General features: G+C 51.4%; 1 protein-coding gene across 4 annotated transcripts in view; it reads right to left on the minus strand.

Annotated features, from left to right (window-relative positions):
* The window catches only part of LOC137413531 (uncharacterized), a 132,371-nt gene that overhangs the window by 41,554 nt on the left and 67,349 nt on the right, over nucleotides 1–23,468 (minus strand). For all 4 annotated transcript variants that reach the window (XM_078771759.1, XM_078771758.1, XM_078771760.1 and 1 more), the window contains 2 exons: nucleotides 14,046–22,139; nucleotides 13,814–13,882 (listed from right to left, as the gene is read on the minus strand). In XM_078771759.1, coding sequence (XP_078627885.1) covers nucleotides 13,814–13,882; nucleotides 14,046–22,139 — 8,163 coding nt within the window. The remainder of the gene's footprint in view (nucleotides 1–13,813; nucleotides 13,883–14,045; nucleotides 22,140–23,468) is intronic.

The following is a 23,468-nucleotide window of genomic DNA, read 5'->3' on the forward strand; positions in this document are numbered from 1 at the left end:
CTCCATATGCTCTTTGGATGGAACCCATTGCAAGTGTACTCTGTAGGGGCAATTCAGGCAGCCTTCCAGAACATCAAGCAACACCTGATGTTTGTGCATTCAATAACAGGATGTGATACCGTCTCTGCCCTCTACAATCAAGGGAAGAAGAAGGCTCTTGCAGTGTTGGATAATGGTGACAACTGGGATTGCCTGAGTGTTTTCTCTCGATCTAAAAGCACTCAACAAGAAATAGCGAGAGTGGGAGAGCTGTTTCTGCTGAAGCTGTATGGAGCAGCTCGATCGAAGTCACTGGACAAACACCGATATCTCATGTACTTCCGATCAATCCATAGAACATCTTTGACGTCATCTGGTTTCAAGCTGGAATCACTCCCACCTACTTCGGCAGCTACCAAATTCCACAGCTACAGAGCATACCATGCTGTTCAGCAGTGGCAGGGGAATGAACTGCTGCCAAATGAGTGGGGGTGGCAGTACAGAGAGGGACTACTTGTTCCAATCGAGACTGATAGGCCTGTTGCCCCTGAGAAAGTGCTGAAAATGATATCTTGTGGATGCAAGGCGGGGTGTGAAAAACGATGCACTTGCTACAAGTCTGGTCTGGAGTGTACCCTCTTGTGTACTGTTTGTAATGGCCATAATTGCAAAAACTCTCGGGACATTGATTTAGAGGGTGATAACAGTGTTTAAGTCAGGAATAAGAAAAGTGACATTCAGTTAACACGGTACTGTCCAAAACACTAGAATCAGGTTGGGATGACTGGGATCAAAGAGTTGGTCTGCTTTTGTGTCGTATTGTAATTAAATGTCAAATCCCCATGTGTTGTTTACCTCTTGCAGGCCTTGTGGTCACAATGTGAAACATTCTGCATTAAATAAAATAATAGCAAATTAAACTTATCATGATTTTGATGTTTTTTTGCATTACAGCAGCGGCAATTTTGTCAGCCATCTTGGATTATATCTACATATCATTATCTGAGGTCACTGAAATATATTCTATTAAAATCCTAGTGTGCTAAAACATATATTTAACCACGAAAAGTACACTTTTATGAGGTTCTAGGCAGAAGTTATCCATATTTATGTATTTTCCATCCAACCGGCGGCCATCCTGAATTTTGAAAATGCCACAAGGTGGGACTCGTGGGACTTTATATTGTGGGCATCCACATGGTATTCTGAAGCTCTGTGCAAAAAAATCAGCTTTCTACTAATTTCTTCTAGGTCCTAACCTAATGCTCCTGGGCTAATAATGAAAAAAGGAAAGATGCCATCGTGGACCCAACAAGGACAGATGCCCCAGGCCATGCACCTGACAGGACAGGAGGAAGCCCCCCTTTGTATAAAGAGCCGAGGGTATGGAGCCTCTTCCCACCATATGATGGGAGACTCGATCTGCCAAAGGACCCTGAGTCGGTGGAGTCGGGATTGGGAAGTAAGTATATCCTTGAAGGACGGCCCCCTTAAAAATTTAGCTGTGAGGTCAGGAGAGGATGGGAATTGCATGGCAAGCGCAAGAATTGGACCACAGGGAACCATGTTCGTGTGCGGGGACAGGGCCTACCCGAACCTGCCTCGAGGTTGGGTGGGAACTTGTTATTTAGCACACGTACTGCCCCAGATAAACTTCAAGGAAGAAGGGTATGTAATGGGAGGACGGGTCAGACAGAGAAGGGCCTTTTGGAACGCCGACGGCCAGACGGCATTGCACGGAGCAGGATGGGAGAAAGCCCGAAGCTTCTTCTTTCCATTAGCAGGCTCAGTGATGAACAGCTACCGAATAGATAAGTTGGCATTTGTGTTAGAAAAGGTTGGAAATGAATCAATGGTGGCGGACCAAGCGTTACTGGGCACTGTAGTGGAGATTAGGGCGATGGTAATGCAGAACAGAGTGGCGCTCGACTTACTACTAGCCGAGAAGGGGGGCGTGTGCGGGATTGTCAAAGGGAAATGTTGTGCATGGATTCCTCGTCCGTCACAGGGGGTGCAGACGGCTATCGACAAGATGAGGGAGGTAAGTACCAATTTAAAAAATGAAAGGCTAGACCGAGAAAAGTGGGGGTGGGCGCCTGGTTGGCAAGCACCTTTGGAGGATGGGGGGCCAAAGTCATTCATTGGCTGACAGTGGCCATGAGTCTTCTCGTGGCAATCGTCCTCGTAATGGGATGTGCGACAGCATTAATTCGAGTGTGTATCAGTAAAACTTGCCATGCAGGTGCAGGTGAACAGGTTATGGTGGGCCGAGAGCGGGAGGAAGATGACCCAGACGTCCCCATGAGTAAACTGCCGCCCCCATCCTCCTCATGCGTCCGCAAAGGGAGAGGTCCGGGTTTGCCAACCCCCTGTTCCTGCGCACCAGGTGGCCCCAAGCCCGCAGGATCGTGCCCGGCCGACACAATTGCATATCTCCACGGGTTAACTGGGCAAGTCCTGCGGGAAGTGGAGGCCACTCTAGAACAAGCGGAGGACTCAGACTCCAGCCAGCGTGAGTGGCTGCGTTTGCGCAGCGTTGAGCTGTAGATTACGCGTTCCGGAAGAAAGAAGAGTACGCGTTCCGTTAGGGTGCGCGGTCCAGAAGAAAGAAGAGTACACGCTTCCAGTGCGTGCGTGTTAGTGGCCCACCACCCAACCGCGAGTTGCGGGCTTCGATTTACTCCTGTGATTTCCTGTGTTATTTTGATGTGATCGTCCGTTTTATAATCCTAGGACGGTGAGATTCTTTTGATATAATCCTGTGATTTCCTGTGTTATTTTGATGTGATCGTCCATTTTATAATCCTAGGACGGTGATAATCCTGTGATTTCCTGTGTTATTTTGATGTGATCGTCCGTTTTATAATCCTAGGACAGTGATAATCCTGTGATTTCCTGTGTTATTTTGATGTGATAGTTTGTTTTATAATCCTAGGACGGTGAGGTTCTTTCGATTTAATCCTGTGATGTGATTTCCTTTATTATTTGTTTCTGTGATTTTCTTTATTTCTAATCCTTTGTTAATTTTCCTGTGATTTTATCGTCCGTGATATAATCCTGTGATTTCACTATAGCCCGGTAATGTCATTTTGCATACAATCTTGTAATATTGATCAATCCTTTGATTTTCCGGTAGGGCACTGAATCCAATGCATGCTCCATTGGATAAAATTTCCCCCTAATACAACGATGGGGTAATTCTCCTTTTTCCTCTCTAGGTCAAGCCAGCTCCTAAGGGGTGAGGGGGGCCCATTGGGGTACTTGGACTTCGCCCCCACTTTACCGACCCCACTCCATGATGGCCAGCTCAGTGTTGTGCCGCCATGCCCTCGTCTCTGGTCCTACGTCGAGGAGGCCGGCTTCTGAAGGTGGTCTGTATAGGGGGCAGGTGGTAATTATGTGTTCGGCAGTCAGCTCAGGCTCGCCGCACTCGCACGCGGCGCTGTCTGCCAGGCCCCACATCTTCAGCGATGATTGGAAGCAGCCGACCCCCGTACGTGGACGGTTCAGCAAGGTCCATTGCAAGCGTGGCAGGTCTTCTCCTACGACGCCACATCCTGGGTCCCAGATGTAGCGGTGGATGCGGGTGGGCCCAGCCGTTTCCCACACCTGCTTCCAAGATGCCACCAGCCATGCGCTTCCAAACAGGTCCTCAGGGATAGAGCTGAGCATCTCTTGTGCCGCCTTGTTGTAAGGATGGCAAGACTTGAGTCTACTTGGAGGCGCCACTATCGTTATGGTGTTGTGCAGGATGTGCCAGTCGCGTTTCTGGGCATTCCTTGCCAGGGCGAGGGTAGCAGCCTCCCGTCGGAGGCCGGCCGGGGCGATTCCCGCTAGGACTGCTCACGTATGGACTTCTGCTCCAGGCTGGGGCGCAGTATCCGGCTGCAGAGAAGACCAGGGCATGCGTGGATATTCGTAGGGTCTTGGCGGAGGCTTCCCAGGTCGTACCAGCGAGACGTCGGATAAGCGAGACCCTTGATGTCACCTTGGCCTTAACTTCTTCTAGGTGTTGCTTGAAGGACAGTATCCGATCTAGGCATACACCGAGGTACTTTGGGGCTTGCTGGAACTCCAAGCGTTTGTTGTCAACGAACACGTCCAGTTCCCTTTTGCTTCCCTGTTGTTAAGATGGTATGCCGCTGACACTGTCTTACCAATGCTGAGCTGCAAACGCCACCGGAGGATCCGACACACCACCAAAGTGGACCATTTAGATTGTCGATGAATGCCAAGTGCTTCCAATGGTATCCCCAGGGGGATCCAGGGTGATAACTAAAACGATCTTTAAGATGTTGTAGTGACAGATGGAGGAGTGTGGTGGCAATGATTGGGGGCACCCATACCCCCCCACCCCCCCAAGCCTCTTGTGGGCAGTCTAAGACCATACACGATAACCCCATTTGCCGCCAGAAGACCTCCCTTGAGATCTATCGCCCCTCAAGGTCGGTGCATTGGATTGCGTGTACCCTAGAAACTAAAATATTATGTCCTCCCTGTGGCCTTGCCGCCCGCTCAGGCTCCTCACTGTCTGGGCCACCTCTTTGATCCCAGTATGGGATGAGGTAGGGGGACGTGGTGAGAACTATGTATAGGACCCACTGGACGGCTGGAACTCTAATGTTTTCAGTGTATGGCCTCGGGGCGCTTCCTTGTGCATTGTACGCATCGCGACTTGCTACTTGCTAATGTGGGTCGCGCTGCCTTGTACCGGGTGCCGCCATATCGGTGCATAAGACTGGAAAGATTTCATGCATGTAACAGGCTCTTGTAATAAACACCGTGTGAACAGTTCTGAGTGCTTCCCGGGTCTCACTCCGGGCCGGAGGAGGATCGGAGACGTGGGAAGCAGATTGCTGCTACCACATATATATGTATATATATATATACAGTGGGGAGAACAAGTATTTGATACACTGCCGATTTTGCAGGTGTTCCCACTTACAAAGCACGTCAAGGTCTGTAATTTTTATCATAGGTACACTTCAACTGTGGAAGACGGAATCTAAAACAACAATCCTGAAAATCACATTGTATGATTTTTAAGTAATTAATTTGCATTTTATTGCATGAAATAAGTATTTGATACATCAGAAAAACAGAACTTAATATTTGGTACAGAAACCTTTGTTTGCAATTACAGAGATCAGACGTTTCCTGTAGTTCTTAACCAGGTTTGCACACACTGCAGCAGGGATTTTGGCCCACTCCTCCATACAGATCTTCACCAGATCCTTCAGGTTTCGGGGCTGTCGCTGCGCAACACAGACTTTCAGCTCCCTCCAAAGATTTTCTATTGGGTTCAGGTCTGGAGACTGGCTAGGCCACTCCAGGACCTTGAGATGCTTCGTACGGAGCCACTCCTTAGTTGCCCTGGCTGTGTGTTTCGGGTCGTTGTCATGCTGGAAGACCCAGCCACGCCCCATCTTCAATGCTCTTATTGAGGGAAGGAGATTGTTGGCCAAGATCTCGCGATACATGGCCCCATCCATCCTCCCCTCAATACGGTGCAGTCGTCCTGTCCCCTTTGCAGAAAAGCATCCCCAAAGAATGATGTTTCCACCTCCATGCTTCACGGTTGGGATGGTGTTCTTGGGGTTGTACTCATCCTTCTTCTTCCTCCAAACACGGCGAGTGGAGTTTAAACCAAAAAGCTCTATTTTGGTCTCATCAGACCACATGACCTTCTCCCATTCCTCCTCTGGATCATCCAGATGGTCATTGGCAAACTTCAGACGGGCCTGGACATGCGCTGGCTTGAGCAGAGGGACCTTGCGTGCGCTGCAGGATTTTAATCCATGACGGCGTAGTGTGTTACTTATGGTTTTCTTTGATACTGTGGTCCCAGCTCTCTTCAGGTCATTGACCAGGTCCTGCCGTGTAGTTCTGGGCTGATCCCTCACCTTTCTCATGATCATTGAGGCTCCACGAGGTGAGATCTTGCATGGAGCCCCAGACCGAGGGAGATTGACTGTCATCTTGAACTTCTTCCATTTTCTAATAATTGTGCCAACAGTTGTTGCCTTCTCACCAAGCTGCTTGCCTATTGTCCTGTAGCCCATCCCAGCCTTGTGCAAGTCTACAAATTTGTCCCTGATGTCCTTAGACAGCTCTCTGGTCTTGCCCATTGTGGAGAGGTTGGAGTCTGATTGATTGAGTGTGGACAGGTCTGGAGACGGCTTTGCGGTCGGTCTTTGCGGTCGGTCTTTGCGGTCTTTGTGGTCGGAGACGGTCTGGAGACGTCTTTTATGCAGATAACGAGTTCAAACAGGTGCAGTTAATACAGGTAATGAGTGGAGAATGGGAGGGCTTCTTAAAGAAAAAACTAACAGGTCTGTGAGAGCCGGAATTCTTACTGGTTGGTAGGTGATCAAATACTTATTTCATGCAATAAAATGCAAATTAATTACTTTAAAATCATACAATGTGATTTTCAGGATTTTTGTTTTAGATGCCGTCTTCCACAGTTGAAGTGTACCTATGATAAAAATTACAGACCTTTACGTGCTTTGTAAGTGGGAAAACCTGCAAAATCGGCAGTGTATCAAATACTTGTTCTCCCCACTGTATATCTGTATATATATACAGAGTTGGCATTTAATATGGAATTTTTTTTTTTTTCTTGACTTGGGTTTACTTTCTGAACTCGGTGTATATCAATCTGGTGAGTTTCTTTTACGCTTCGGTGATTTCTTTGTTAAAAGAACCATGTCACTGATGTCTGTCGCAGAAAGAAGTCAATAACAGGATTATATCACAGGTGGCGTGACAAAATGTACGGACAGGTACATTTGACGATTGGCTTCACAATCGGGTATATAAGGGTTGTTGCGTTCTGTATTAGTGGAAAACAACTGCTGCACGTCCACAAAAGTTATTGCCGCTTCCCCTGGAGATGGTCCGTCAACTCGACAATGCTGTTTGTCATTTAGTGGTGGCTTTACGAAATTCCGGCATGAAACAGCGTGCTATTGCTCGGCAGTATGGCATCACTCAAGGTCAGGTGTCAAAGATCCTGAAACGAAATGCTCAGAGGGGTGTCCCTACTCCAATACCGAGGTCAGGACGTCCCCGCAGAACCACAAGGACGGATGATCGCCAGCTGCACCGGTTAGTCCGCAATGGCTGTACCAAGTCAGCTAATCGGCTTAGGGCTGAGTGGCAGCAACTGACAAATGTGCCTGTATCCAGAAGGCTAGTCAACCATCGACTGGTTCAAGCAGGCTATCGTGCCAGGCGTCCCCTGAGAAAGCCACGTCTGACCAGACAACACCGCCAGCGCCGATTGCAGTGGGCCAGAGAGCACCGTCAATGGCAGCCAGGACACTGGAATCCGTTCCGTTGAACTTGGGGCTGACTCAGAAGAAGACCTTTGTTGGTCGAAAGCTTGTCGACAATTAAAGATCGACGTCCTGAAGCTACGTCCGCGTCTTATTTAATCTAACGATTATATATATATATATATATATATATATATATATATATATATATATATATAATATTATATATATATATATATATATATATATATATATATATATATATATATATATATATATAAATACAAATACATACATACATACAGTGAAACCTTGACTTACGAGTATAATTCGTTCTGTGACCGAGCTCGTAACTCAATTTGCTCATTTCTCAAATTAAATTTCCCCATTAAAATGAATTGAAATGCTATTAATCCGTTCCAGCCCCCAAAAAACCACACCAATTTTTTTTGAAATATACAGTATATATAAAAATATCTCGCGCTTTATATTTCACCCGATTTTCTACCCTTCATTGCTTTTATCGCTTCCTCAACTTCCTTCTCAGTTATCTTCTCTGCCGGTCCTAAAACTGGGTTAATCTCTATGTTGCCATCCCATTCATTCTCTGTATTCAACAGCATTTCCATATATCTGCAGCATACAAGTTGGCAGGATGGCCTGGACTGGAGGTACGCACACTTGACTCTAAACTGTCCAGCCTGGGTTTGAATCCCGACCCAGCTATAACCTGTCATGTCGGTGTTTCACAGGCAGGGTGATTCATCAATGTGTGTACCGCTAAACTGGGCGCCCCGTTTGCGTCCCATTAGTTGTTGGATGTTAAGGATCTCACCATGTCTTCCACAAAGAGAAGGCGAGCTCTCGCCGGCACTCTGAACAAGTTGTGGCCTGGCATGCTCTTCTCCTCTGCCGTTATATACGTCCTCCTCGGCATCTTTTTCCAGAAGAGCCCTGTCTCGTCACAGTTGAAGATTTGCTGGGGGATGTATCCTTCGGCTTCTATCAGTTCGGCAAAAGTTATAATAAAATCTTCAGCTGCCTTCCCATCCGAGCTTGCTGCCTCACCATGCTTGACGACGGAGTGAATGCCAGTCCTCTTCTTAAAATTATCAAACCATCCCCGACTGCCTTTGAATGACTCTTCCGATGCCTCGTCCGTTGATGTTCCTGCCGTCTGCTGCACCAAATCCCCGTAAATGTCTCATGCCTTCTCACAGATGATGCTCTCGGTCACGGTATCTCCTGCGAGCTGCTTCTCCGTCAACCACACAAACAACAACTTCTCCATCTCTTCATGGACAGAGGTCCGGAGCTTTGAAATAATCTTAACGCCCTTGGCTGGCGTGATAGCCTTTATCGACTCCTTCTGCTTCAAAATCGTACATATCGTAGAAGTACTACGATCGTACTGCCTCACCAAGTCGACAACACGCACACCTCGCTCATGTTTTTCGACGATTACGTGTTTTATATCCAAGCTCGCTCGCTCGTAACTCAGATCTCGGCTCGCACCACAAAGCAAAAAATCGACCGAGCGACGGCTTGTATCTCGGAAAACTCGTAAGTTGGTGCACTCGTAAGTCAAGGTTTCACTATATATATATAAAAATAAAAATTGCCGTGTCTGTTTGTTTGTCATGCTCTAGCTCAGCGGTCGGGAACCTATGGCTCGCGAGCCATATATGGCTCTTCCGGTGACGGCATATGGCTCCCAGACAATTTTGAGTTGGAAAAAAAAAAATTAAAAAAAAAAATCAGTTTGGAACTGATTTTAAAATACTTGTGATATTTCTTAATAATACTGTGTCATTTTAAAGTAAACAGAAATTAGTTTTGAAGATAAATTTCACGGGTCACGGGTCACCCGTGGGTCGGGTCGGGAACCAATGGCTCGCGAGCATGTCCACGTCATTGTAAAGGTGAAGAAATCAATTTGATCAGATAGCCAACTAGTTTATCCGCTTCAACCCTTGTAACGGAAAAGATGGCGAAAAGAAAAAAAGACGATGATTACCGTGCATTCCAGGCTGCGTGGACAGAGGAATTTGCATTTGGTGAGAGAGCAGGATCTGCGGTATGTCTAATATGCAATGATAAAATTGCATCGATGAAACGGTCAAATATAAAGCGGCACTTCGATACGCACCATGCTTCATTTGCATCGAAATATCCAGCGGGGGACAGCAGGAAAAGGGCATGCGAGGAGCTACAGCGGAGAGTGCAGACGAGTCAGCAGCAACTACGTGTGTGGACCAAGCAAGGTGACGGGAATTCCGCTAGCTTTGCGGGTGCTTTGGCAATAGTAAGGAATGGAAAGCCATTCACAGATGGCGAGTATGCCAAAACATTCATGCTTGATGTGGCCAATGAACTGTTTGATGACTTCCCAAATAAAGACAAGATAATCAAATGAATAAAAGACATGCCCCTGTCAGCAAGAACTGTGCACGATCGTAGCATCATGATGGCAAATCAAGTCGAGGAAACACAAATTAAGGACATAAACGCCGGGACATACTTTTCTCTCGCGTTAGATGAGTCAACAGACGTTAGCCATCTACCTCAGTGCAGTATAATTGCCAGGTATGCTGCAGGTGACACACTGCGTGAGGAAAGCTTGGCTGTTTTGCCAATGAAAGGGACAACAAGAGGAGAGGATTTATTCACGTCTTTCATGGAGTTTGCTAAAGAAAAAAACTACCGATGGATAAACTTATTTCTGTCTGTACTGATGGTGCACCCTGTATGTTGGGGAAGAATAAAGGATTTGTAGCGCTTCTCCGTGAACATGAAAAGAGAGCCATCCTAAGTTTTCATTGCATCCTGCACCAGGAGGCGCTTTGCGCTCAGACGTGTGGCCAGGAGCTTGGTGAGGTGATGTCGCTGGTCATTCGAGTGGTCAACTTTATTGTTGCCCGAGCTTTAAATGATCGCCAGTTTAAAGCTCTGTTAGAAGAAGTTGGGAATCATTATCCCGGTCTGCTTTTACACAGCAACGTGCGTTGGTTGTCAAGGGGGAAGGTGCTCAGCCGTTTTGCAGCTTGCCTGAGTGAAATCCGGACTTTTCTTGAAATGAAAGGCGTCAAGCATCCTGAGCTAGACAACACTGACTGGCTCCTGCAGTTTCACTATCTCGTGGACATAACTGGCCATCTGAACCAGCTCAATGTGAAAATGCAAGGTATTGGAAATACAATCTCATCCCTTCAACAAGCAGTGTTTGCATTTGAAAGCAAGCTGGAAGTCTTTCTCAGGGACATTGAAACAGGTCGTCTTCTGCACTTTGAAAGACTGCAACAATTTAGAGATGCATGCTTAGCAAGTGACTCCACTCAACATCTGGATCTCCAGCAGCTAGCTGGCTTTACGTCCAATCTCCTGCAGTCATTCAAAGCACGTTTTGGAGAATTTCGTGCGCGCACTGGTCTTTTCAAGTTCATCACTCATCCACATGAGTGTGCAGTGGACAAAATCGACCTGACATGCATCCCCGGGGTCTCTATCGGACACTTTGAGCTGGAAGTTGCTGACCTGAAGGCATCAGACATGTGGATGAGTAAGTTCAAGTCACTTAATGGAGAGTTGGAAAGTCTTGCGCGACAGCGAGCAGAGCTGGCGAGGGAACACAAGTGGACAGAAATGAAAAATCTTCAACCTGAAGACCAGCTGATTCTTAAAACTTGGAACGAGCTTCCTGTGACATACCACACAATGCAGCGTGTGAGTATTGCCGTATTGACCATGTTTGGCTCTACATATGCATGTGAGCAGTCATTCTCGCATATGAGGAACATTAAGACCAACCTACGCTCACGTTTAACTGATGGAAGCCTCAACGCCTGCATGAAGCTCAACCTCACCACGTTTGAACCAGACTACAAGGCCATCAGCAAAACCATGCAGCACCAGAAGTCACATTAAAAGTAAGACATATTTAATTTATTATACGTTAAAAATACTATATGGCTCTCAATGAAATATATTTAGAAATATTTGGCTTTTATGGCTCTCCCAGTCAAAAAGGTTCCTGACCCCTGCTCTAGCTTGAGAACAGATGAACGTATTTCAATTGAAAGCAACAATGGTGTTGCAACAACAACAATCCACGCTTTCCTTTGGCGTTCCCCGGGGCTCAGTCCTGGGACCTATCCTCTTTCTTTTGTACACTCAGCCTCTATTTGATCTTGTTGCCAGACATTCAGTTGATCACCACGCTTTTGCGGACGACAATCAGCTGTACAAAGGAAGCATGATTCAACAAATCGTGCCCACTGTTGAAGTGTTAGAAGGCTGTATTGCCGACGTGAAGGCATGGATGACCCAAAACAAACTTCAGCTGAACGATGCTAAAATAGAGTCTATGACTGTAAGATCGCACAGATGTCCTCTACAATGTTTACTTCCTACCACTATTCATGTTGGTGAAACTGATGTAAACTTTGTTTCGTCGGCCAAGAACCTTGGTGTGGTTTTCGACTGTAACATGACATTTTCCAAGCAAGTACTTCAAACTTGCAAATCAGCATACTTTCAGCTGCGAAAGATCGCATCCATTCGCCACTATCTTACTCCTCAGGCTGCTCTAACTCTGGTCTGTGTCCTTGTCCTCTCAAGGCTAGACTATTGTAATTCTTTGTATGCTGGCTGCCCTCAGTTTCTCTTGAATAAATTACAAAAGGTTCAAAACTCTGCCGCTTGTCTTGTCTGTAAGGCGAAAAAGTCTGACCATGTTACTCCGCTCCTTGAATCTTTACACTGGCTGCCTGTCTCTGCTCGTGTGCAATACAAAATTTGCACACTATGTTATAACTCATTGTGTGGAGCGGGACCTCACTATCTCTCCGATTTGCTCACTCTCTATGTACCTCGGCGCCGGCTTCGTTCAAGCGACGATTCTATGACCTTAGAGCCACCGTGCACCAGCACCAAGTCATTTGGCGAGAAATCCTTTTCCTTTGCTGCACCTCTGCTCTGGAATGACTTGCCTTCCTCTGTTCGACATGTTGACTCTCTTCCTGCCTTTAAAACCTCCCTGTAAACCTATCTGTTTCACTAGTCTTTCAAAGTCTAAGTCCTGTTTCCCCTTTGGTTTGAGGTGGGACAGAGATCGAGAGTATGTCTGTGTACATGTGTGGGGGAGGGAGGGGGAGGAGGGGAGAGTACACATCTGTGGGTTTTGAATGGGGAGGTAGAGGAATCGGGCAAGAGTGACGGTGTGTCTGTGTGTGTGTATGTTTGTGTATGTGTGTGCGGTGTGTGTGCGTTCGCATGATAATGTAAAGCGCCACGAGGGTCGTTAACTCTGCTTGATGGGGCTATATAAGACTCCTTTATTATTATTATTATTTATGGTGGATTCAGGGAACTCTTAGGAAGGAAAACCAGTTCCACAAATGAGAGAAAAAGAAAGTGCCAAAGAAATGTAGGTGAGCGGAGCTTAGAAGTTTGACAAGGAAGGAACTACATGATGAGCATAAATGTTATGGAAGGATTCGACAGGTATACGGTATGAGCAGTTATCCCCATGCTTTGGCAGGATGATGGGTGATGTCAGTGATATTCAGTGTCGAGACCGCCCTGGAGCATCACACAGCATCCATGAATGAGAGGTGGGATGCAGGTAGCTAACCTGCAAGGGAACTCAATATTCCAGTGTGCTGTGCACGGATGCTTTATAGGCTTTTCGAAATTCAGAGATGCTGAGGGAGAAATTGACCTGATGGCCAATGTTGAGCATGTGCCTGGCTTTGGAGGCAAGTTTTGAAACATTGTCTGTCTCAGAGAGGTTATGGCTGATGAAGAGGATGAACTTTTTTCAAAGCTTAATCTAGCCTAAGGATATGATATTTATGAGGACCAAAAGTTGATTGTGATAGAAAATGCTGCGGTCGGAGCTGTGGCTGAGAAACAAATTGATGCAAGGTGGAATCATTAGTAAAATGGAATAGTGATTCTGAGAGTCCATTGATGTAGACATGAAATAGCAATGGTGCAAGCACACCACTTTGGGGCACACCACTCTCCACCGAGAGCAGATGAGAGAACACCATCGAGAATTACACAGTATGCCTGTGCCAACTTGAGATGTGTCCATGGATGCAACCCCAACCTCTTGTATCCAGTTATGAGCCTCCATAAATTGTTGCGAGTGGAGAAGCAGTTATTTTTCCAGAGCTGGAGTTTTAGTTCATCAGAGCAAGATATGAGTACTTGAGAACTGATGTCATCTTGACCCACACAAAACAGAAGCCATGAGTAGACATGAGTGTACCTCTGCATAAATTACACATACATTAGTAGACAATGAATAAACACATGATGACCAATGATTTGAGATCTAAACATGGGTTGTCAGAATAATGGAGCAAGGAATTCACATGAGTATGCTTACAGGCCATACCAAATCAATTTTTGAATGTACGATTTAAAAAAGGAGAGAAGAGTAATAAACTGGACAAGCATGGGAAGAAGAAAGCAGTGATAATGTTAAGAGTATTGGGAATGTGGGAAGTAACACTGTAAAGGGAGGGAAAAAAAAAATCAAGTCTTACTCCCATAGTGTGTGAATAACGTGCTCCCGGCTGGGTCCTCTCAATGAATCAAGAAGAAGAATGCAAGGCCTGAGGGAGGGATCAAAGTTCATTGGTCATCTTGTGGAGGTAGGAAAAAAATCCAGCAAAGACACCTGGACAACAAGGATAAAAGCCCAGCGATGTAAATGATTGATTATAAAATAAAGAACAAGGAATGAACAAGAAAGGAAAAATGAAGCATCCGACTTACTGTTTGCAGATGAGTGGTGTCTGTGCCAATCCATCAGGAACGTCTGAAGCTGTGGAACTTCCATCATCTCCCTCTCTCACAACCATCTCACCTTCCCTTTTGTCCTTCTTACTCAACTTCTCACCTTCTGTCTCTGCCAGATCATCTTCCATTTCTGCAAACTCTTCATCCTCAAAATCTGTCAATTCCTCCTCTTCATCGTCGATGTCACTCGGATCACCAATACCTGTCAAATGTCCCCTGTCATACAACAGTTTTTTTCTTTCAACAGTTCTTTTCTTTTCCATTTCTTGATTTTCTTCCAGTGTATTCCAATCGTTTTGCCCACTTTCCTTGTTGCTAATTTCCAACATTTCTTTCATTTCTATTTCCAGTCTTCTTATTTTGACATAATTGTCACAATCTTTGTCCACATCTTTCTCAATCTCACATGCTTTTCTCTTTAACCTGACAATTTCTTTCTCCAAATCCTCCCTGGCTTGGCAGGCAGGAAAAGCAACACCAGCCTCGAGAGGAATAGGTGCAGCTCTGAGCCTCTCAAGTATAGGTACTTCCCTGTGCATCTCAGAAGCCTGTGTATCTATGTGCACGCTGGAAGAGGACCCCTCCCCGAGCACACCGGAAACGGGTGCCTCCCTGAACTCGCTGACAGCAGGTGCCTCCATGCTCTTGCCTGGTGTGGGGGCTTCAGAGGGCACAGTGGCAGTGGGCCAGCTGCAACGCAAGGAGGAACCAGGTGCCTTCGTGGCACCGTCCGAAGCGGGCACCTCCGCGGAGCCATTCGAAGCGGGCACCTCGACAGTGGAAGCTTCCAATGCCAGGTCATCCGCAGCAGCAGATAACTCTATGCCCTCCTCCACAGCAGAAGCCCCCATGGCCTCCTCAGGAGAAGCCTTCAATGTTCCTTTAGCAGGAGCCGCCCCAAAGGCCCCTTCTGCAGGAGCCACCCCCAAGGTCCCTTCTGCAGCAGACGCATCCAGGGACCCTTCTGCAGGAGCCATCCCCAAGGTCCCTTCGGCAGCAGGCGCCTCCAAAGCCTCCATGGCAGCAGACGCCTCCAAGGCCTCCACGGCAGCAGACGCCTCCAAGGCCTCCACGGCAGCAGACGCCTCCAAGGCCTCCACGGCAGCAGACGCCTCCAAGGCCTCCACGGCAGCAGACGCCTCCATGGCCCACTCGGCACCAGATGCCTCCACGGCCCCCTCGGCACCAGACGCCTCCACGGCCCCCTCGGAACCAGACGCCTCCACGGCCCCCTCGGCACCAGACGCCTCCACGGCCCCCTCGGCACCAGACGCCTCCACGGCCCCCTCGGCAGCAGACGCCCCCACGGCCCCCTCGGCAGCAGACGCCCCCACGGCCCCCTCGGCAGCAGACGCCCCCACGGCCCCCTCGGCAGCAGACGCCCCCACGGCCCCCTCGGCAGCAGACGCCCCCACGGCCTCCTCGGCAGCAGACGCCCCCACGGCCTCCTCGGCAGCAGACGCCCCCACGGCCTCCTCGGCAGCAGACGCCCCCACGGCCTCCTCGGCAGCAGACGCCCCCACGGCCTCCTCGGCAGCAGACGCCCCCACGGCCTCCTCGGCAGCAGACGCCCCCACGGCCTCCTCGGCAGCAGACGCCCCCACGGCCTCCTCGGCAGCAGACGCCCCCACGGCCTCCTCGGCAGCAGACGCCCCCACGGCCTCCTCGGCAGCAGACGCCCCCACGGCCTCCTCGGCAGCAGACGCCCCCACGGCCTCCTCGGCAGCAGACGCCCCCACGGCCTCCTCGGCAGCAGACGCCCCCACGGCCTCCTCGGCAGCAGACGCCCCCACGGCCTCCTCGGCAGCAGATGCCCCCACGGCCTCCTCGGCAGCAGACGCCCCCACGGCCTCCTCGGCAGCAGACGCCCCCACGGCCTCCTCGGCAGCAGACGCCCCCACGGCCTCCTCGGCAGCAGACGCCCCCACGGCCTCCTCGGCAGCAGACGCCCCCACGGCCTCCTCGGAAGCAGACGCCCCCACGGCCTCCTCGGCAGCAGACGCCCCCACGGCCTCCTCGGCAGCAGGCGCCCCCACGGCCTCCTCGGCAGCAGACGCCCCCACGGCCTCCTCGGCAGCAGACCCCTCCACGGCCTCCTCGGCAGCAGACGCCTCCACGGCCTCCTCGGCAGCAGACGCCTCCACGGCCTCCTCGGCAGCAGACGCCTCCACGGCCTCCTCGGCAGCAGACGCCACCACGGCCTCCTCGGCAGCAGACGCCTCCACGGCAGGAGACGCCTCCACGGCCTCCTCGGCAGCAGACGCCTCCACGGCCTCCTCGGCAGCAGACGCCTCCACGGCCTCCTCGGCAGCAGACGCCTCCACGGCCTCCTCGGCAGCAGACGCCTCCACGGCCTCCTCGGCAGCAGACGCCTCCACGGCCTCCTCGGCAGCAGACGCCTCAAAGGCCTCCTCGGCAGCAGACGCCTCCACGGCCTCCTCGGCAGCAGACGCCTCCACGGCCTCCTCGGCAGCAGATGCCTCCACGGCCTCCTCGGCAGCAGACGCCTCCACGGCCTCCTCGGCAGCAGACGCCTCCACGGCCTCCTCGGCAGCAGACGCCTCCACGGCCTCCTCGGCAGCAGACGCCTCCACGGCCTCCTCGGCAGCAGACGCCTCCACGGCCTCCTCGGCAGCAGACGCCTCCACGGCCTCCTCGGCAGCAGACGCCTCCACGGCCTCCTCGGCAGCAGACGCCTCCACGGCCTCCTCGGCAGCAGACGCCTCCACGGCCTCCTCGGCAGCAGACGCCTCCACGGCCTCCTCGGCAGCAGACGCCTCCACGGCCTCCTCGGCAGCAGACGCCTCCACGGCCTCCTCGGCAGCAGACGCCTCCAGGGCCTCCTCGGCAGCAGACGCCTCCAGGGCCTCCTCGGCAGCAGACGTCTCAACGGCCTCCTCGGCAGCAGACGCCTCAAAGGCCTCCTCTGCAGCAGACGCCTCCACAACCCCTTCGGCAGCAGACGCCTCCAAGTCCTCCTTGGCAGCAGGCACTTCCAAGGCCTCCTCGGCAGCAGGCACTTCCATGGCCTCCTCGGCAGCAGACACCTCCAAGACCTCTTCGGCGGCAGACACCTCCAAGGCCACATCATCAGATGCCTCTATTGAGTCTTCGGCAGCAGACTGCTTCACCGCCTCTGTGGCAGCATACTCTTCCATGGTTTCTAGGGAGACCTGATTCTCTGCCACCGGGGAGACCCGCTCCTCCGACGCCGGGGAGACCTGCTCCTCCGACGCTGGGGAGACCTGCTCCTCCGACGCTGGGGAGACCCGCTCCTCTGACGCCGGACAGACCCGCTCCTCCGACGCCAGAGAGACCCGCTCCTCCGACGCCGCACAGACCCGCTCCTCCGACGCCAGAGAGACCCGCTCCTCCGACGCCAGAGAGACCCGCTCCTCCGACGCCGGGGTGACCCGCTCCTCCGACGCCGGGGTGACCCGCTCCTCCGACGCCGGGGTGACCCGCTCCTCCGACGCCGGGGAGACCCGCTCCTCCGACGCCGGGGAGACCCGCTCCTCCGACGCCGGGGAGACCCGCTCCTCCGACGCCGGGGAGACCCGCTCCTCCGACGTTGGGGAGAGCCGCTCCTCCGACGCCGGGGAGACCCGCTCCTCCGACGCCGGGGAGACCTGCTCCTCTGATGCCGGGGAGACCAGCTCCTCCGACGCCGGGGAGACCCGCTCCTCCACCGCCGGGGAGACCCGCTCCTCCGCCGCCGGGGAGACCCGCTCCTTCGACACTGGGGAGACCCGCTCCTCCGCCGCCGGGGAGACCCACTCCTCCACAGCCTGGTAGATCCGCTCCTCCGATGCTGGGAAGACCTGCTTCTGCACCGTCAGGGACACCTGTACCTCAACCGCGATTGAGAGCTGACCTCCCGCTGCGAGGGAGGGCCAATCTCCCGCTGTTGAGACATCTTGTTCCCCCACCGTCGAGACATCTCGTTCCCCCGCAGTTGAGATATCTCGTTCCTCCGCAGTCGAGACGTCTCGTTCCTCCGCAGTCGAGACGTCTCGTTCCCCTGCAGTCGAGACGTCTCCTTCCCCCGCAGTCGAGACGTCTCCTTCCCCCGCAGTCGAGACGTCTCCTTCCCCAGCAGTCGAGACGTCTCGTTCCCCCGCAGTCGAGACGTCTCGTTCCCCCACCGTCGAGACATCTCGCTCCCCCGCCGTCGAGACATCTTGCTCCCCCAACATCGAGACATCTCGCTCCCCCACTGTCAAGACCTCTCGTTCCCCCACTGGAAAGACCTCCTTTTCCCCCACCAGAGACACCTCCGGTCCCCCCGCCGGAAAGAACTGCTGTTCCTCTAACGGAAAGAACTGCTCTTCTACTGGGGGAGGGCCCCCATCTTCCGCCACTGTGGAGCCCTCTTCCTTCTCAGCCTCTGCTGTGGTGGCAGCCTCCTCATCCTCCACGGAGCCCCCCTCCTCCTCATCCATTGAACCCTGCCGCTCAACCACAACACAGCCCTCCTTCTCCAGAGAGGTTTCTTCTTCAGCCTCCACAGAGTCCTCCACTTCCGCCTCCACAGAGTCCTCCACTTCCGCCTCCACAGAGTCCTCCACTTCCGCCTCCACAGAGTCCTCCACTTCCGCCTCCACAGAGTCCTCCACTTCCGCCTCCACAGAGTCCTCCACTTCCGCCTCCACAGAGTCCCCAACTTCCGCCTCCACAGAGTCCCCCACTTCCGCCTCCACAGAGCCTCCCACTTCCGCCTCCACAGAGCCTCCCACTTCCGCCTCCACAGAGCCCCCCACTTCCGCCTCCACAGAGCCCCCCACTTCCGCCTCCACAGAGCCCCCCACTTCCGCCTCCACAGAGCCCCCCACTTCCGCCTCCACAGAGTCCCCCACTTCCGCCTCCACAGAGTCCCCCACTTCCGCCTCCACAGAGTCCCCCACTTCGGCCTCCACAGAGTCCCCCACTTCCGCCTCCACAGAGTCCCCCACTTCCGCCTCCACAGAGTCCCCCACGTCCGCCTCCACAGGGTCCTCCCCTTCCGCCTCCACAGAGTCCTCCCCTTCCGCCTCCACAGAGTCCACCCCTTCCGCCTCCACAGAGTCCTCCCCTTCCGCCTCCACAGAGTCCTCCCCTTCCGCCTCCACAGAGTCCTCCCCTTCCGCCTCCACAGAGTCCTCCCCTTCCGCCTCCACAGAGTCCTCCCCTTCCGCCTCCACAGAGTCCTCCCCTTCCGCCTCCACAGAGTCCTCCCCTTCCGCCTCCACAGAGTCCTCCCCTTCCGCCTCCACAGAGTCCTTCCCTTCCGCCTCCACAGAGTCCTCCCCTTCCGCCTCCACAGGGTCCTTCCCTTCCGCCTCCACAGAGTCCTCCCCTTCCGCCTCCACAGAGTCATCCCCTTCCACCTCCATAGCAGCCTCTTGTACAACCACTATAGCAGTATCCTTTTCCACCTCTTCCGTTATGCTGCTCTTCATCATCAAAAATGAATGAGCGTCTTCTTTGACAACCGGCCTGTCTTTCAATGTTACAGTACCCTCCTCTTCCATTGGCACAGTCATCTCTTCTTCCAATGCCACAGCAGCCTGTTCTGTCATTTTTACAACAGGCTCTGCTTCCATTTCTGTAGATAGCTCCAGCTTCTCCAAACTTGCTTTCCTCAATATTTTATCTTGTATTTCGTGTTGCCATACCTCATTAAAAAGCATTTCTTCTGCAGGTCTCATTTCCTCATCAGTGCGTTCTGAATTAATAATGAGATCTGCATTGAAGGGTGCACAGTCACCCAAAAACACTCCTTGATTCTCACTTGTTTCCTGAGCTGGGAATCTTATTTTGGAGACGAGCGTTAAGGATTTGGGCTCTTGCAGAGAAATTGTTTTTCGGATGACGATGGAAGATCCAAAAGCAATTGAAACTGGTTTTTCTTCCTCCTGGCCTGCTTTGTTCTTTTTTTGCACTTCTTCTTCTCCAGTGGTATTCTTAGCTTGGTCTTGACAATACGTTATTGCATTTCTATCACTCATTAATACTTCATCGAATACTCTGCTAATCTCATTCTTAATTTGATGGGCATCATGTGTTTGGTTTAAATTGGTCGGATAGGCATCATTCTCACATGTGATTGAACCCAACACAATTTTCAATACCTCATTCTTGTTTTCATTTAGAAATTTATTGATGGGCAGTACTCTCTCCTCCTCAACAGAATGTGCTCTCCCTTCCCCTTCCATGCACAGCACTCTCCTTTTCTCTCTGGGCTGTGCCCTCCTTTTCACCTGAACGCGGTGCGTCCTCAATCCCTTCTCCTCAATGGGCTGCGCCCTCAATCCCTTCTCCTCAACGGGCTGCGTCCTCAATCCCTTCTCAACGGGCTGCGTCCTCAATCCCTTCTCAACGGGCTGCATTCTCAATCCCTTCTCAACGGGATGCGCCCTCAATCCCTTCTCCTCAACGGGCTGCGCCCTCAATCCCTTCTCCTCAACGGGCTGCGCCCTCAATCCCTTTTCAATGGGCTGCGCCCTCAATCCCTTCTCAATGGGCTGCGCCCTCAATCCCTTCTCAACGGGCTGTGCCCTCAATCCCTTCTCAACGGGCTGTGCCCTCAATCCCTTCTCCTCAATTGGCTGCGTCGCCCTCCTCCCCTCAACGGAATGCGCAGCCCTCCTCCCCTCCACGGGCTGCGCCGCCCTCCTCCCCTCAACGGGCTGTGCCGCCCTCCTCCCCTCAACGGGCTGTGCCGCCCTCCTCCCCTCAACGGGCTGCGCCGCCCTCCTCCCCTCAACGGGCTGTGCCGCCCTCCTCTCCTCAACGGGCTGCGCCGCCCTCCTCTCCTCAACAGGCTGCCCTGTCATTTTTTCATCTAAGGGATGTGCTCTTTTTCCCTGTTCCACCTCAAAGTGATGTGCTCTTCTCTCTTGATCTGGCTTTGTTTTCCTCCTCTTCTCCTCAACAGAGTGCACTCTCTTTTTCTCCTCCTCTCGAGGATGTGTCATCTTCTCTTCTTCAATGAGCTGCACCCTCCTCTCATCAATGGTCTGTGGTCGACTCATCTCCTCCCCTTTGCCATGCTGCACTCTCCCCTCAACACATTCATCTTTACCTGACTGCACACTCCTCTCTTCTTCCTTTGGCTGTGTACTCATCTCAAAATGCTGTGCACCCACCTCAATGGGTTGTGTGCTCCTCTCCTCATTCACTGCCTCAATGGGCTGTGCTCTCTCCTCCCCATCAACGGGCTGTGCTATCCGGTCCTCCCCATCAAGGGGCAGCGCACCACCCTGTCCAATGGGCTGCACGCCACCCTGCTCAATGGGCTGCACGCCACCCTGCTCAATGCGCTGTACACCACCCTGCTCAATGCGCTGCGCACCACCCTGCTCAATGGGCTGCGCACAACCCTGATGAAGGGGCTGCGCACCACACTGCTCAGCGGGCTGCGTGCCACACTGCTCAACTGGCTGCGTGCCACACTGCTCAACTGGCTGCGTGCCACACTGCTCAACTGGCTGCGTGCCACCTTGCTCACCGGGCTGAGCGCCACCCTGCTGCGTGCCACCCTGCTCACCAGGATGTGCGCCACCCTGCTCAACGGGCTGTGTGCCACCCTGCTCACCGGGCTGTGCGCTACCCTGCTCACCGGGCTGCGTGACACCCTGCTCACCGGGCTGCACGCCATTCTCGCAAATGGCCTGTATACTCCATTCCTTGGGTTGCCCACTGCTCTCCTCCTTAATAGGCTGCAATCTCCTCTCCTCCTCAATGGGCTGCAATCTCCTCTCCTCCTCAATGGGCTGCAATCTCCTCTCCTCCTCAATGGGCTGCAATCTCCTCTCCTCTTCAATGGGCTGCAATCTCCTCTCCTCCTCCTTTTCATCATGCAGTGCTCTCTCCTCAGCCACCTCTTCCTTACTACACTGTGCTGTCCCATCATTATCTGGCTGCACTCTATCTGCCTCTGATACACAAAGTGAGCGAGTGTCTAAAATGACAATGTCATCTTCACTCTTGTGCAAGCTGGATGGTGGAGTACCATGATAATTTGGATTCACGTCCCACAGTGGTTGAGAGAGACCAGGAAAGCAAATGACTGCCAAAAACCAATGGTGCCTTGGAGGGGTAAGGGAGGAGCAGCCAAGATATGAAATGGCAGGGAAAAGGGCAGAGGAGGTGGATGGGGGGAGGCGAACAAAAGAACACATTGTTATCAACTATCACAAATGCAACGGAACAAAAAGTTTATTAATATTAGTAAGCGCCATCATCCCACTATTAATTTCCAATTGGTCACTGGCTTTGACAACAATACATATATTTATTACAGACCAGAGGATTTTTAAAAAAGCTAAATATATCGAACAAACAGTTTCAAACGGAGCACCTCACCGCCATCAGGGAATTTAAATTGCATCATATGTGGCAACAAATGAAAATTGCTCCTCCCAGCTTGCCGGCTCGATGAGGGAAGACGTCATTTGCATTTTTGTTATCTCCATCCCTACCCCGTTTGGAATCCCCTACCCCTAACCCTAACCCTAACAACAACACGGGCAACTTGCCAGTCCAGTAAAATATGCCTTCAGTAAAGCAAATCTTCGCTCTTCTATGAGCCGAGATTTAGTATGCAAAGAAAAGTGGCATTGTAGAAGGTAAGCTTTCTTTCATGACAGCACTATTACTATGTATTCATTCAAATGATATTTACAGATTTATCAACGACTCACCCATGGAATTTCAGTGAAAGCCATTCAATGAAAGGTAACCTTTACAACTCTTTAATCAAGGTAAAATTGAGACTTTTACTGTTTTCAAAATCCAGATAAAAATAATTGGAAGGGGCCACATAAAAATAATTGAAATACCCCTGGGCGCTCACCTGGCAGAATAATAAAATAATCACTCAGGACTCCTAATCAAACGTATTTTTTTGCGCGAAAAACAGAAAATATGACCAAAAAGGGCCTCGAACGCAGAAACAAGTCACAATTTGATAACCGCAAATACGTGGCTTCCCCTAATACACAGGATCCGTGAATGTTGAACCTGCGAAGGTTGAGGTCCGACAGTATTTTTAAAAAGAAGAAAAAAAAAGAGGGGTCCTCTGGGTATTCAGGATATTTAAGGCACTTCCGGGTATTTTGGGTCTTCGAGGTCTCAAGGGGTCTTCGTGGTATTAATAATCTTGGGAGTCTTAAAGCATCTTCAAAGGTCCAAGGGGTCTCAGCAGTCTAAAGGGTTGAAATGTACACTCCCATAGTGTATGCAATTAACAGACCTTTGGAATCAATAGGCAGTATGTCACCGAGTTCAAACAGTACATAATTAATAGACGTATAGTCACACAGCTCGATAAGATAATCAGGGAACCACTGGTAGGTGTGGTTGACCCACAAAACATGCAATGGGGAAGAAAGTAAATACAGCACCTGTTTTGGGGGG

Source organism: Myxine glutinosa, chromosome 2 (genome assembly GCF_964187855.1).
Source record: "Myxine glutinosa chromosome 2, kmMyxGlut1.1, whole genome shotgun sequence".
Classification (NCBI taxonomy): domain Eukaryota; kingdom Metazoa; phylum Chordata; class Myxini; order Myxiniformes; family Myxinidae; genus Myxine; species Myxine glutinosa.